At 38.1% G+C, this 15,470-nt stretch overlaps 1 protein-coding gene across 7 annotated transcripts in view; it reads left to right on the plus strand.

The window, feature by feature from the left end:
• prkcaa (protein kinase C, alpha, a) overlaps positions 1 to 15,470 on the plus strand; it is a 141,355-nt gene that overhangs the window by 75,273 nt on the left and 50,612 nt on the right. For all 7 annotated transcript variants that reach the window (XM_081604828.1, XM_081604791.1, XM_081604779.1 and 4 more), the window contains exons 4-5: positions 4,729 to 4,840; positions 6,921 to 7,049. In XM_081604828.1, the coding sequence (XP_081460954.1) occupies positions 4,729 to 4,840; positions 6,921 to 7,049 (241 nt within the window). The remainder of the gene's footprint in view (positions 1 to 4,728; positions 4,841 to 6,920; positions 7,050 to 15,470) is intronic.

A 15,470-nucleotide genomic window follows, 5' to 3' on the forward strand; every position in this document is an offset into this window, starting at 1 on the left:
TAAAAGGCTCAAATGGCATTTGTGAGAAATTTATGGTTCATCAGCAGCTCGGCATTGTTCTCAGCTGCCATAACTAATTCATCCCTGATGGGAGGACACAAAGGTTAGGGAGGAGGAGACAGGAGTGTAATCCTTCAGGATCAGCTGTCTGTGGCTCCATGCAAGTCTCTCCTGCTGTCTTGTCTTTTTCTGCCTCTCCCATCAGGCTACGGTCCTCCTTTCTGTCTTTGTCTGATCTGATACAGGCCCTACTCGATTTAGTAATTCCATAATTCTTGCCAAAACAGCAGAACTGTTTCAGGCCTTAATTAAGAAGAAGTGCACATAAATATGATTTGAATCAAAGCTTTGAGGAAATGTCATGTCATTTCTTGTTTTTGTACTAGAGTTTGAGTCCTTGAGCTTTTAAGTGGCTTTTGCAACTTTGTGTTTCCGTAGAAGGCAAAAAGAAAAAACAAAACAAAAAAAGCAAATTACAAGGACGGCAGGAATTGAAAACTTGGGAGGTGGAAGTACAAAGCATTCCTCTTTGTCCAGTGAAGGAGTGAAGCCTCAGGAGTGACTGAAAACACACGCTGCAGAGATTTGAACATCTCTGTGAGACGCTGAGATCCAACATCTCTGCTTTAAACTTTCTAACAATTTCATCCTTTCTAGTCTTGTGTGTTTCTTAGTCTTTATAATTTATTTTGTTTATTAAAGTTGCCTAAAAAGAAATCACAAGAAGAAGCACAAATTTATGACTTCTGTGCCCAGTGGTTTGTACTGGATTTTAGAGTAAAAGGTGGGCGAATACAAATGCACACCACACTTTTCAGATTTTCAGAAAGAAAATTAAAAACCATGCATCGTTTCCCTCTCACTTCATTAGTATTCAGATCTTTGTGTGCACGATGCAGCCTGAAATCCTAATTAAATATTACACGTTTGCAGTTTTAATGTGACAAATTTAGGTTAAGTTTATACAATATGACAAACTAAAGGCCTGGGGGTCACATCTGGCTCGCCATAAGTTTTTACGTGGCCCTCTAGAATATAGAAGGTCACATATAAATAGCATTCAAGATCACAGTTGTGTGCTTAAATATTATTGTATCAATCAGATTAAAGCATTGCTTTTTTCCTGTAGTGTCAAATTACATCAGGGTGAAAAGATGTTAAGTATCCATTAAATGCAGAAACAATATTTATTAATATTTTAACAGTTGGTTTATGGTTTATAAATACATTGTGCCTCAACTGGTCCTTTGAGCACATTCATGATGGCCAAAAATGAAAAAGAGTTTGACATGAAACTGATAAATATATGACTGCCATGCTGGAGAGATGGGTCAAGATCGACCTAAAGCTACACAGTGAGCCTCTGCTCCACTGTTTTCCTACAAACTGACTTATTTTATGTTTAAATCTGTTTCACGTTGGAGAGTGAATACGGAGCACAGCAAATGCTTTTTTTTTTTTAACAGTGAAAGAATGTATTAGTTCTCTAAATACTTAAAAATAGATTCACAGAGTAAAAGTGAGAGTGAGAGTGAGCGAGGCAGCACTTAAAAAAGAGTCAGCTTTCATTATTCTCTTCATTCAAGAGTGCTTCACTAAAATGAATTACTTTATAAATGTCACAATGAGTGTACAACAATGAGTGTACGCTGTGCTAAGTCAATAAGTGCTGCAGCTTCAATCATCTTCACTCTACCTGGCATCCCTCACGCTTTAGGTTAGGTTAGGTTAGTTTAGTTTAGTACACACCTTTCTGTGTGTTTTCTCTTTGCAGTGGGACTCTGTGTTTTCCTTTGCAGGCATAAAAAGGGAGGACACTGCTTGTTTAAGATGGTCCATAAAAAAAACCCACAAGCTCTTTTCAACATCAATATTTACCTAAGGATGGGTTGGCAACGCTTGTTTAAACTGATACTCTTTTTACAGAAAAATAACATTTCATCTCACCTCAACAAACCTAAAGTGTGAACAGAGCTGCTCAGTTCAGATGTTTTAAGTTTCTATGTTGCTTAGTTGTGTTTTTCCACACCGTGGAGTGTCACTTATTATAATACTGATTAATTTCACCTTTCTTATCACTCCTGTGATCTAATGCAAATATTTCACCTCCAGCTGCTCTTCAGTATCTTTGTTTATGTCTGCCTGTTTCTACCGGATTTAAATATTTCTCTGTATTTTAAACGCATCCTCATTTGAGTAACCAAATCATCTACATTGACAATGGATGCAGGCCCTGCAGGTGGGATTAAAGCCTGCACTTAATTTATTTTCAAAAGTGTGAAACGTTGTATATCAACCTGAGCAAATTCTCTTGCCGTCGTGTGTAACTTTGTCTCATGTTAACCTAAACTTTGACTTTATTATTTTCATGTGTTTGCTTTTCGATGTAACTTTGTGGCCTGTTTGTAGTTGGTCACTCTTTCACCAGTGACTTGCGGTGAGGTTCATAGCTGGTGAGGCACCGACTTAACACCGACTTAATTATAATCGGATTTACAAATCTAGACCCCTGCATGTTATTGTTTACATAAGGAAATTTCAAAAGACTGTTCTTTAACATGTGATGCTTAGCCGCGCCGCCGCTGCCGCAGAATAATTCCGTTATGTCAAACTTAGACATGTAGATATTATTCATTTCGTGCTGTGCTTAACAGCAAAGGGAGAAAACCGTTAAAGTACAACTCAAAACCACGTCTTTCTCGCTCTTTGTATCTTTGTATCTGTATAGCTAGGTCGCTGTTACTGTCTCTTACTCTGCAGTTGTGGAGTCACAATGTCTGGGATCATGAGCGCCCCCAGCAATGAGGCACTAGAACTGCCTGCCTCGCCTCGAATCTGTTCTCTGCCGTTTCTGATCGCTCATCAGCACACAAAACACGATACACACACAGTTGGTGACAATAAAAACACAGTACATTAAACACATAAGCTAAATTATGGAAAATCAGTTCATACATTAAATGTTTTTAACCGTTTTATTGGCGACGTACAGACAAGAGGAGCATGCTCTCATAGAATGGTAGTCAGTGCAGTTAGCGAGAGGTTGCGCAATCCCAGGTGAGGCTCAACTTGCTGCTGCCTCACCGGCTTCGCTTCTAAGCATTTGAATGGGAAAATGTGAAAATTCAGCGATTTTGAAGAAAAAAAAATCAGATTTGGTTAAATTAAATGAAAAATTGGTACTTTATAGTACAAACCACAGGGTGAAAATATCTTTATAAATGATTTTATTATTGTATATTATTTTTCCATGATGACAGGTGAGGCTCTGCCTTACCTGCCTCCTCTGACCGCACGTCACTCTTTCACACCAGTCAGGTACGTCCGACAATCCTGACAGTTTTCCTTTTAAACATCATCGTTTTGAATATATCACTTCAGCAATAAATCAAAATCCTTGTCATAATAAGAAACTTATCACGATAAATGATAAACGATACGATAAACATGCACCCCATGTTAGAAGGTCCTACAGCTTAAAATAATCAGTTTATTATATAAATAGAATTTAAAGATTAAGAAATATTGCCTTGCAAAATATTTACAAACACACTGGGAAATTCTTTTCGTCTTCTCAATTTTATATCTGAGTAAAAATCTGAAAAGTGCGGTGTGCAGTGCGTGTGGAACAAGCCTCCTTCAGATTCCTCTTAATTAGTAAATTCTCTGAGTTATGACTTTGACATGTGCAGATGTTCAGTGAATTACCAACAAGATTTACTACAGTAGTGAACAAATAGCACCACAGAACTGAACTCAGCAACAACTATCCCTAAATATTGAATACAAATACATACAAAGTTCAGATTAGATTTAAAACAAACAAACAAAAAAAAACCTGTATCTGTTTCCGTTCAGCTCAGGACTGTGTTGGTCTGAAATCTCAGCAGTTTGTGGAGTAATGTGTCAGGAACTCATTTGTGTGCCAGCTCTGTCCATTAAATGCTTTTTCACACTTTGACTGATCAAATATTTATACGAAAAACCCAGAGCAGCTCAGTGCTAGCAAATGATGAGTGAAGGGCTTTGATGGCCTTGATTACCTCGCATACAAACACAGATTATTTACAATTGATCAACAAGCAGCAATAAATGCGCCGCATGAGTCATTCGCCTCAATCTTCTGACATTGTAACGGAAACTAAAGTAGTCCCGTTTCCACTTTCGACTCTGGCAGTGTTTTGCTCTTTTCACGGTTTTCATTATGTTCTGGAAAGCCTTTCTCTGGGTATAGTGGCTCTAAAAAGACAAACGTGTCGGCTTTTCCTTTGTAAGGAGAGTTTATAAATGATTCATGTTGCTGAGAGTGTGAGCCGAATTGGAATTCACTCATTTTTCTTTTTTTTTTTGCTGCTTTTGAATTCAAACCATCAGCTGCAGCTTCCTCACCTGCTGATGCGATCAAGGCAGGAAGGAGAGGAAACTCCTTGGCTGTAATTTGCCGCTCGACTCTCCTGGATTGATTGACTTCCACTTCAAGTCGATTTGAAATCCCCTGCAGAGCGACGCGTTCAATGCAGTCCATCCATTCTGACGTCGCTCTCTCCGAACGTAGAATGCGTGACTCTCAAACCAGGAGGACGAACACCTGAAATGTCACGGTTTTAGTTCCGTTGTGCAAAACGAGAGATGAAATTGTTTACCCTTGATTCGATTTACGTTAACGAATCACGATGTTTGACTGAATATATTAACAATATCACTTCCTCTTCTTTCGTCCCACTTTAGGATCCCAGAACGAAGCATAAGTTCAAGATCCACACCTATGGGAGCCCCATCTTCTGCGATCACTGCGGCTCTCTGCTCTACGGTCTCATCCACCAAGGCATGAAGTGTGACTGTGAGTAAAGAGTAAATAAACTCTTAAAAACTCTGAAAGGAAAGGACATCTGGTTATACATCTGCAGTTTTAAATATACAAGGTTGAAGATTTTTAAGTTAATTCTCAATGTTTTGCAGAAAGAGGAAGGATATCCAAAAACATCCAGCCTTTGCTGTTCAGCTTAAGAGGCAACTCTAGCACTAAATATATGCAACGTTAAAGAAAGTAATATATGTATATATATTTGTACTTTTTGATTTTAATAATCATATGTAACCTAAAACAGAAAACACTAAGTCTGATTTGATGTCAGAAAAAAGTTATGATTCATCTTTTTATAGACAGTATAAAAGAGTAAATATTAGGTTTCCACTTTATCTTCATACAGTTTTTTACGCCTTCCTAAAGCACATGGTAAGCTTTAAAAACAAAGTTACTAACGAGGGATTTTTGAAAGCAAACTCTGCAACCCAAATCTTTCTAAATACATATTTTCCCATCATAAAGGAGCTGACAATCACAGGAATGCGTCGATTCGCATTGCATAAACATTTACACTTTCAGACCAGTAAGCAAGTTTTCGGAGCCGCATTCCTCCTTAACGTTGTTGTTGTTGAGCCTGAATGGCTCATTGCTTCCCAACATGATGAGACTCGTGAAGTCCTCCGTCTGAGCAGCAAATTCCAGAACAATCTGCTGCTGTTCAGGACAATCAGCACCAATACTGTTACAAGAGAGGAGACCTTTAAACCCCAGAGGGTTTCTTCTCTGAAAACCACAAGGGACAGACTGGTCTCACTTCAAATGGGGGTTATTGGGCTTGTAATACCAAGAAATTATGCACTAACACAGATCAACAGAATAATTGCAGAAACGGAGATCGACTTCCAAATTAGAGCTAAACAATCAGGTCAAAAGAAGTCAATCCTCTGAGATAAAACAACAATCCGCTAACTGAATCACAACTCTCCCAGTAGAGTAAGTTGTGAACTCGCGCAGCAGCATTATTAGTTGAGCATATTGTTGCCTAGATACTAAACCTGGCAGTAAAACTAAAGGCTGCAGAAATTCCCTGGTCTTGGCTTGCTTTGAGTGTTTCACACAGACGTTGTGTCTCCTGCCAGTGTGCTTTTCAGCTCCGACTTGAGGTTGGCTAGATGTTTTGAAATTGGCAACAGGAGATCCTGACAGAGACCAAAATCACTAAATATTGTCCCATTCCTTTGCAAAAGAAAAAAAAGGCACATTAAAGCAAAAGCATGTAACTTTTATAGACATTTTTTTTAACCGTCACAATCTCTAAGAAAACAATGGATCTCATCTGGCTCCTCCTTGTGGTCAGAAACAACCAATCAGAGCCAGGAGGAGGGTCTTTGTGCTGGCAATCAAGCCCGTGTTTTTTTTTTTTTTTTTTTACTTTTTCTTAGGTTTGCATGTGTAATAATGATACAATATAAGTGGTTCTCAAATGTATGTATTTACTTCAATATGTCTCTCCAGTATATCAGTAGACCATTTATCTTAAATTGTGCTGCAGTGTTTTCAATCAGCCATTAATCATTAAACAGGAAGACAAAATAGGAGATAAAATATCCTACTGGAGATTGTTGAAGCTGTTTTTCATGGTTTTTATCCCACTGACCGAGTGACACGGTGATGTAATCGCTCTCAATCCCCGACGAAGAGGCAGGAGGGTGAAGGAGGGGCGTCGGCTCAGCTGCCCGACCGACAGGATGAGCACGCAACCGTCCTGGGTTTGGGTCGTAACCTCGTTACATCACTCCGCTCACCAAGCTTCCCCAAGAACAATCTTTCTCTGAACACGAAACGAGATTGAAATACGTCAGCAAAAGCAGGCGTAGAAATGGCTAAAGTAAACCTTGAAGGTTTTTTTTCCTCCACACAGCGCTGAAACATAAAACAAAATGAAAAGACACAAAAGAACAGATTGCTTTTTGCAAATTGCTGTTTTGTCCCTGCAATTTCTGTTGCCCAGCCAGTTTTATTGCCGTACCTTTTCATGAAAACTCCCCAGCGGTGTCGGCCCAGTCGGCTGTGTGAATCCTGACCCCTCGTCTCCTCTGTGTTGCCCCCCCAGCCTGCGACATGAACGTCCACAAGCAGTGCGTCATGAACGTGCCCAGCCTCTGCGGAACGGATCACACCGAAAGAAGAGGCCGCCTTTACCTGAAGTGTGTGGTCACCGGGGATAAGCTGGAGGTCAAAGGTAAGGCCTGGAGCCCTCCCTCTCTTTAACACTCGGTGAATTGAATGGGCTGAAATAGCAAATATGGATTGATTAAAAATGTTCTTGTTGCTTGTGCAGCGTGTTTTTTTTTTCCAGTTTAATTTGTAAGCCTGGATGGATTTAAACCCTTTTCTTTTGTCTCAAGTTCCTAGTTGTCTAATCTCACACAAACATTAAGAATCGATTTGTTTCCTCCAATAAACCTGAACTGCACTTTACTCTGCCTCAACTCTTTTTCAGTAACAGCCATTTTGTGACCTGTTTGTTTGTCTTTTTAAACTACCACAATGTGCTTCGTGTCGCATAGTGATGGAACTAAAAGCAAACCGAGTGCTTGAAATATTTATTTCTGTGAAAGACCCTCCAGTCTGAGGTGTATTGCAAACTTGTGACCTTTAGCTCTTAAAAAAGCTTCAACCTTTTGATTTAAATTACTTTCATAAAAGTTATAATGAAACCCTCCTCTCTCAGTAATCTTTACCTGTATATTTTCAGATTGTAGGTAATATCTCACCATGTGGGTTAGAACCAGGTTTGAAACAAAGAAAAAAAAAATAGAGAGCTGACATTTTAAGCCATCTTCAGCATCATATTGTTATTGAATATCACGATTAGCGTGGCTAGCAGTGAATAAATGAACAACTAACATACATTTTGTTCAAAATACAGATTCCTTTTGGGTATCTTCCTTCTTTCCTTCCTTTTGTGCTTCCTCTTTTATTTTTAAACACTCGAAACAGAAAATGGCTAAGTTTGGGTCTTAGTCCCCCAATAACAACTTCCACACTGAAGAATTGGATGGATCACATTTTTAATTCCAACCGGACCGGGTCAGTCAGGCCAAAACATTGGTTGGTCTTTTGTTTTTGTTTTTTTCATTTTTATATTTTATATATTTAAATATATGTAAAATGATGATTTTGATTATCCACTTTAATAAAAATGTAAATATGTCAAATTTATGTTGAGAAACACATTAGATGTTGCCCATTTTAAAGTTCATCTTGACTGTCAATATTGCAGCATTTTAAATTATAAAGTGCCTTTTTTCTTTCTTTTGAGTACTGTTCTAATGCATATCTAATATGTCTGACATTAACAAAGTTTTTCTTGAGTGCAGACTTACATACCGAACTAAACCGCCCCCAGCAGATTCCTTGGTGCATCTCTTAGCTTCTGCTTTAATAGTAATAACTCCAAAACCAGAATCGGTTCTCTTTTCTCATAAATTGCTTTGCTGTCAAAAGGCATTTGACAGCTACTCTGTGTGAGCAAATCTGTGGCTCTCGCTGTCATTCCAGCCACTGATGCCTGTGGTTTTTAACAAAACACCTACAGAGATTATTAAAAGATTTAATGAGGCTATTATTAGTGGCATTTTTATAAATGATTGTTAGATTCTTTAGTGTCTTTTCAAATTTTGTTGCTGTTGTGTGTTAAACTACATTCATATCGTCTTCATGTTTGACTGCAGTAAAGACTTTAGGAACTATTTTTACGTTATATAATCATACCTCACATTAATCGGTGCACGTGAAATACAGAAATTAAAAACAAGAATCGGTGCGGGAGAAATATGACTCGCCAACCCATTCGTTAAGTTGTGCATTTTTATTTCCTATTTTCCTCTCTGACGAGCAAAACCTTCACAGGAAGTGGAAGGTTTGATGCCCGATTCTCTTGGAAGAAGCCATTTTGCTGTTTATTTTAAGGGGCGGCTGTAGATCAGCCAGCTGTAATGATGGAGCATTAGCTCATTTGCTTGAACAATAGGACCGGCATGGAGCTGACGGCGAGCTCCCATTATCATTCAATTAACTGGCAGACAGGGGTCAGTGCACTGCAGGGCCCTGGCACTGAACCTCACCGACTGATCAAATTATCAGCAGAGGCGACAGGGAGAACAGGGAGAACAGAGTATGATCATGGCTTACAGTAAATGTTGGGAAACGACTAATTGAGAGAGGAGGGGGGGAAAAACGACATTTGGTTTCTCACCGTGTATCTGTTTGCTGTGCAAGTGGTTGGTTTATTCTGCACAGTTCTTCAAAGGCAACTTACCTTTGAAGAACTTACCTGGATGCCTCATTCATTCATTTCAATGAATGAATGAGGCATCCATGTGTAACTGAATGTTTCTGAAAACTCCAGTCATGGATTACTGAAGAGCCAATCGTGTTTAAGTTAGAGATGCATCGATCCGATATTAATATCTGTATCGGTCCAGATATATAAAAAAATATCTAGATCAAGTATTGCTGATGATCTGCCTCGATCCACAGGGGCTGATCTGTTTAGTCTAAATCAATCTTATTTATTTTACATTATATTTAGAGTTTCTGAACCATTTGAAATTTGAATCTGCGACAGTTTATTTTTTACATGTTTGAGGTAGTCAGCTTATTGTTTTTGCCAGTTTCTTTACTATTTATTTCACATTGGCTGTTATATTCTAATTTTACTGACAGAACAAATTAAAGTTGTTTTTACATCTTTGTCCAAGCTTGTGAAGTTATCGGTGTATTTAGGTGTGCTGTGCTGCTGCAGCGTTAGCAAATAAATGTGTAATTCAGTACTTTATGTCTGTGAACATTTAAAGTCAATTCAGCTGCTTTTTGTTTTTGTTTTTTTTGTTTTTTTCATTGGCCGATACTAAACCTCAGATGTCTGTATCCATATCGTAAGTAAAAAAAAAAAGTGAATCGGTGCATTCCTATTTTAAGTTCCTAAATTTTGAGAAAATTGAGACTACTGTAATTTACTCTGTCCAGTTTTTAATGTGACATAAAGCCTGCATTATTCAACCAAATAAGAAATCTATTAAAATGTGCAAATAGAAAAATACAAAGGATATAATTATCAGGTTTGATAAAGTTCAAGCTCTTTTATGTGATACTTTGCTGAAACATCTTGAGTTCATTTCAGCATTCAGTTCTACTTAGTTCACATTTAGTCTTTTTAAAAATACAGACAGATAATAGCGATTAAAAACAATAAGTCTTTACACCTGGCAGTGAAATGCTAAAAATAAACACAATTGTTGACAGCTCTGTAGATGTTTGACGTTGCATCACACATGCAAACACCGTATCAGATCAAGTTGAACCTGTCTTGCCGCCTGCTGTTCTTGGACACATATTTGCCTTCCAAAGCCAGATAACGTGCAGATGCCTTCTGCAAAAGTGTCCTGAAACCATTTCGACCCAGAGGTGGCTCGCTTGACCTTATTTACAAAGCACCAGGTCATTGTCCAGTCACTCACTCACACACAGGATCCCCCAGAAATACATTTTCCAGAGGGACTTTTTGTTGTTGGTGTTTGTTCCCCGAAGGGTCAAAGCTGCTTTGACACTCGGCAGGAATTCTCATGATGTTGTGCATGTGCAAAATTAGCTGGAGTTCTGGTTAGCCATAAGAATCCAAATAGAGGTTTTTAGAATTTTGTGTTTATTTAGCCGTGTTCTGCCTGAACTAATATGAGCAAAATGCAGTTTTTGTTGACAAATTCCACTTCCCTCCTTTAAACAGTCACATTCGTTTGGTTTATAGAGCCAGTCGCTAATATGATCCTTCTGGGTTTCTTGGCTCTTCTCTCTGAACAACATTCTTCTTCTTTTTTTTTTTTTTGCTGGTTTTTTTTGCTCTGTGCTTTAAACAACAATCTGCACAACCACTGATGAAAGCAGGTTTTTACACACGTTGCATAAAATGACACAACTTTTGTTTTGTTTTTTTGAGCAGATTCAGTTTTTCGTGTTTTAGGTCAGTTCGGTTAATAACCAACACTGGATAATGAGCACGGTAGGTTTTTAAGAGAATTTTTAAAACTTTGATCAAGTTGGTGTAGATGTAATGTAATATTTGGTAGAATTGCTTTTTAAACTGACACATTGTTCTCATCTTCCCACAAGTTTCTCAAAATAGTTTCCTTGAATTTTGAATCTTCTCTTCTTTTGACAGAACTAACCTACTCAGGTTCTGATGTCGCCTTGCTTTCTAGCTCAATCAAAATTCCCAGTTTGATTGCGATCAGGACTTTTAATGATTTGACAAAGTCAAAACATTGATGTCGTTGCCCTTAGGCGCTTTTCGCATCTAGCTTGGTGGTGTGGGCAGGCTCATGGTCCAAATGGAAAAGACCCGTTTGTGCCCAAATATGAACTTAATGGCTATTAAGAGATATTGCTTCCATATTTTCACATAATGCTCTTGGCTTGTATCACAATCTGTTTTGCGAAGTCCACTTGCCCCTTCTGCAGTGAAACACCCACATAGCATCAATTCAGTGTGGGTGTTTGACAGTTCGGACGGCGTTCTCAGGCTCTGAAGCTTACCTCTTTTTACTTCAAATGTAGCACTGCAGTGTTTATGTATTGCCTGAAGCTTCAATTTAAACCTAATCAAAATACGGGAAAATGAACATCTTTTTCCTGTAAGTCCATTTGAAAACTCCAGTCTGGCTTTTTCATCTTGAAATTGAAATAATAGCTTCTTCCTTAGTAAGTGGCCATTTAGTCCAAAGGGTACAAAACTTGTCCCCATGATAAACTAGCTTTATTACCGGCATCTTCACAAGGCTTTTAGTGCTTGGTTCATGGCTCTTATGAGCATTTCTTACAAAACCCAAAGGCAGCAGGCATCAAACTGGTGAACTTGTTGGTAAGAAACGTAGTGCAGTCTTGCACTGAGCTTATAAAATAGTCTTCATGTTTCCCAGACGCAGTCAGGAGCTTCCAGCTGCTCATTGATCATCAGGAATAAAAAAGTTTCTCAAAACTTCACTGACAAATAAGGATACCTCCTTCATCTGTAGCCTTAAACATCTTGCCACCCCACCCACTATCTGTTCTCGTACCGCCCTGGACAACCGCCCATATAGCCCATATCAAAAATCATCTGTTGGTAATTTGGCCGTTTTCTTTTCCATTTGTTTAAAGGCGTAGCATTCTGACAAACAAATCTCATAAATCTTCCATTACTCCGGCATTCACCAAATAGAAATTGTTTGTATACCTTTACATAATGACTTAAAACAGGACAGATTTTAGTCTAAGCAAAACTGAGATAATAAGGAAAACTTCTTGTACAGTGAATGTACAGTACATGTCTGATTTAAGGTGCATGTCTTTAACCTTGTGCACATTTTTCAAGCACAGACCACTGTGTATACTCCATTTCCAAAACTTCCGTGCTTCTTTCGCACCTGCGTGTGTGTGACCACAGAAGTGTGACGGCATGTGTGCGTTGGTTAGGCGGCGGGAGGGGAACCACTATTATCACCTGCTTCGTGTTTGCTTTGTGCAAAACCGGCTGATTACTGAGGATCTGCGGCGAGTCGTATTCCTGATGTGAGCTCATGCATGCTGTCCCGTTCGTGTTCATTGGTCTTGTGTTTTTGTGGGTAGGTGTTTGTGTGTAGAAGTGCTGTCCCAGCCTGCGGCCCACTCAGGCCAGATTGCATTTCAGATTTCATTAGCTGCTGTGGACGTCTTGCAGACAGGCCTGCCAACAGAATCGTGTTACATGAAGATGCAGAGTGGCAAGAAAGTGTAGCGGATGACAGGGAGAGAGGAAACTTTACATCATGGACCGTTTTTGCAACACAAGTGTAATCCGTTTGTTAGTGGTGTACCTGCCAAACAGGGAGTCTGTACACCATTAAAAAGTCTCAAATTCATGTATCTGACAGTAAAGCCTTAACATTTCTTAAATGCGGTTAAAAAATTCAAGCCGGCCTTAGATATGTTAAACACAGGTCTTAAATTTTGTTGTGGCAGAACCATTACTATTTTTTCCCTCAGGACTTTTCTGTCAGGCTAAAGTTTGAGTCACCTGCACTCATCTTTATTCATTCTGTGACTCAAGGCGGTCGAGGCTGGACAGTTGATCATCTTTGAACCTTAAAGTCTTTGAGTCTTAAATTGTATCCATAATGGTCTTAGAAAGGTTTTTAATTTGAGTTGGTGAAACCTGAAGAATCTCTGATATAGTTGTCAAAAATCATGGGGTTAAAAATATTCATAATGGACAATAAATAATGACAGAGCATTTTAGTGGGTGTCTACTAAACAACACAACTGATCTTGCAGCATAAAAGTGACACAGTGTCTTGCAAAAAGTTTTCAAAAATCTTGAACTTTTCACTTGTTGTCACACCACAAACCTCACTGTAACTCATGGGAATTTTAAGATTGCATAGTTAATTTTTTATCCCAAAAATATGAGACGTATTTCTATTTACTCCTATCCTCTAATACCCCAAAGAAAACAGAAAAACATTTCACTCAAAACCAAATCCCCTCTCATTAAATTAAAAGATTAATAGGTCAACTGAGCCAAATACAACAACAACAAAAAAAACTCTTTCAAATACCCGTGGAAATTTAATTTGGCTTCAGATAGCAGTTTGCATCCTGTTTGACTGAACCGAAATTGGTTCAAATGAGAGTTAATAGAAAAATAAATCCTGAAAATAGTTTCCTTTTGATTAAGGTGGTTAGCAGCTGGTATTATTTTATGTACAAAGTTGTATTTCTGAAATTATTTTATTGAAACAAACTCGGAAGAAAGTACAAGCATTTACTTCAAAAACCATTCCTCCCGTTTTTAATTAACATTATTATTTTTGTTCGAGTTTCCCCAGAATCTGAATTTTTGTATGAACATTTTTTCTGACTTGAAGACAGATATGAAATGTGGGGACTTTTGACACCGTGAAACAAAACGAAGAGGACGTGAAACCAGAAAACACACATTCAGTGACCGTCTCCAAGTCATCAGCTGGCCAGAGTCAAAATGTCTAGCAGGAAGTGACACGGATGCCAGGGGAAGCAGCTGGTCCTTAAAACCCCGTACATGAACTCCAGGCCAGACAATCAGACTTTTTGGCTGCAGACACTCAAATAGCTAAATTAAATAATGACTCACCCAGAAAAAAAAAAAAAGAGAGAGAAATTAGTCTACAGAATCCAAAAAAGCATAAGTTGTAAGAGTCTGTTATTGTTTGGGGTGGAGAGAAAATTAGGGAGGAACTCAGCAAGACAAAATGATTTTTTTTTTTTTTTTGCTAGAGGATAGACATGACTAAGCTTGTTTCCCGCTGTTTATATTGTATTGCTACACAGATCTCTTCTCTGTTTGGTGGAGCTGAGAAAGCCACCCTCGTATTTGTTACAGCAACACTATTGTTCATTTATTCGCAGCCAATATCCCAGGGAGGGATATTCACTTGGAAGAGAGCATTTTTTCCCCCTCTTAGTTTCTCATTTATTCTCCACACTGGGGGAATATATGAGGACAGAAACCTCCGGGGAGCCGCTTGCTCCTTTTGGGTTTTGTGAGAGAAACTGGTAATAAATACATGAATACATTTTGCTCCCTTGTTGATATACACAGTTTTGCAGGGGAAAAAGCCCCCCTGAATTTATAAGCCACCTTATTTTAATTAATTTATCTAGTCCCGTGTATGGAGTTGGATTAAGGACCCAGATGTTACAGTTGAAGTCTGGAAGCAGCTTTTTTCCTTTTGTGAGAGAGAGCAGTAGGTGTTACACAGCTCCGCATTGCACTGCAAAAACACAAAATCTTATTTTTGATGCGAGTTTTTAGTGTAAATATCTTAGCACACTTGGAATAGGACAAAACTAACTTACAAATAACTTTTCAACAAGAAATAGGAGTTTGTTTTAAGTAAATAACTCCTTAATATTGGTGAAAAAGAGCTAGTTCCACTGGCAGATTATTGCACTTATAACATGGGAAAAATGTCCTGTTATAAGTGAAATAATCTGCCAATGGATTTAGCTCTTTGTTCATCAATATTAAGGAATTATTGACTTAAAATAAGGTCTTATTTCATGCTGATATGTTAGTTTTGTCCTTTTTCCAAATGTACTAAACCAGAAAATACATGGTTAGCATGTTAAGTAGTGCATGTAGATCCTTACGGGAGATTTTGAGATTTCTTAATCCATTGTGTCCCATGATGGACAGAATTACATTTACTTGAGTAACTTTTTGGGGAAAAGATACTTAGGAGTATTTTTACTACATTGTAGTTTTTACTTTTACCCGAGTAACTTTATTATAAAGTATCGCCACTCTTACTTGAGTAAAATGTTGTTTTTGTTGACGTTTCATAAGTTTTACATTGAAAGAAATTGATTTGGAAAAAGTTTTATTTTTGCCTGATTTTGTCACTTTGTAGTTATTTTATTTATATAAATTATTTTCATTTTGTTCTCTAAAACACTTAAATGTTATATTTTGATTGACGCATTGATGTGTTACTCAGTTTTTGAGTATCCTAGTTTTCAGTCAAACAATAAAAGTCTTTTTTAATATTCAGATGAACTTATTTCTTTTTGTAAAGAAAACAATTTCTGCCTCAGATTCTAGGAA

Source organism: Poecilia reticulata, chromosome 1 (assembly GCF_904066995.2).
Source record: "Poecilia reticulata chromosome 1, P_reticulata-male-v2, whole genome shotgun sequence".
Classification (NCBI taxonomy): Eukaryota; Metazoa; Chordata; class Actinopteri; order Cyprinodontiformes; family Poeciliidae; genus Poecilia; species Poecilia reticulata.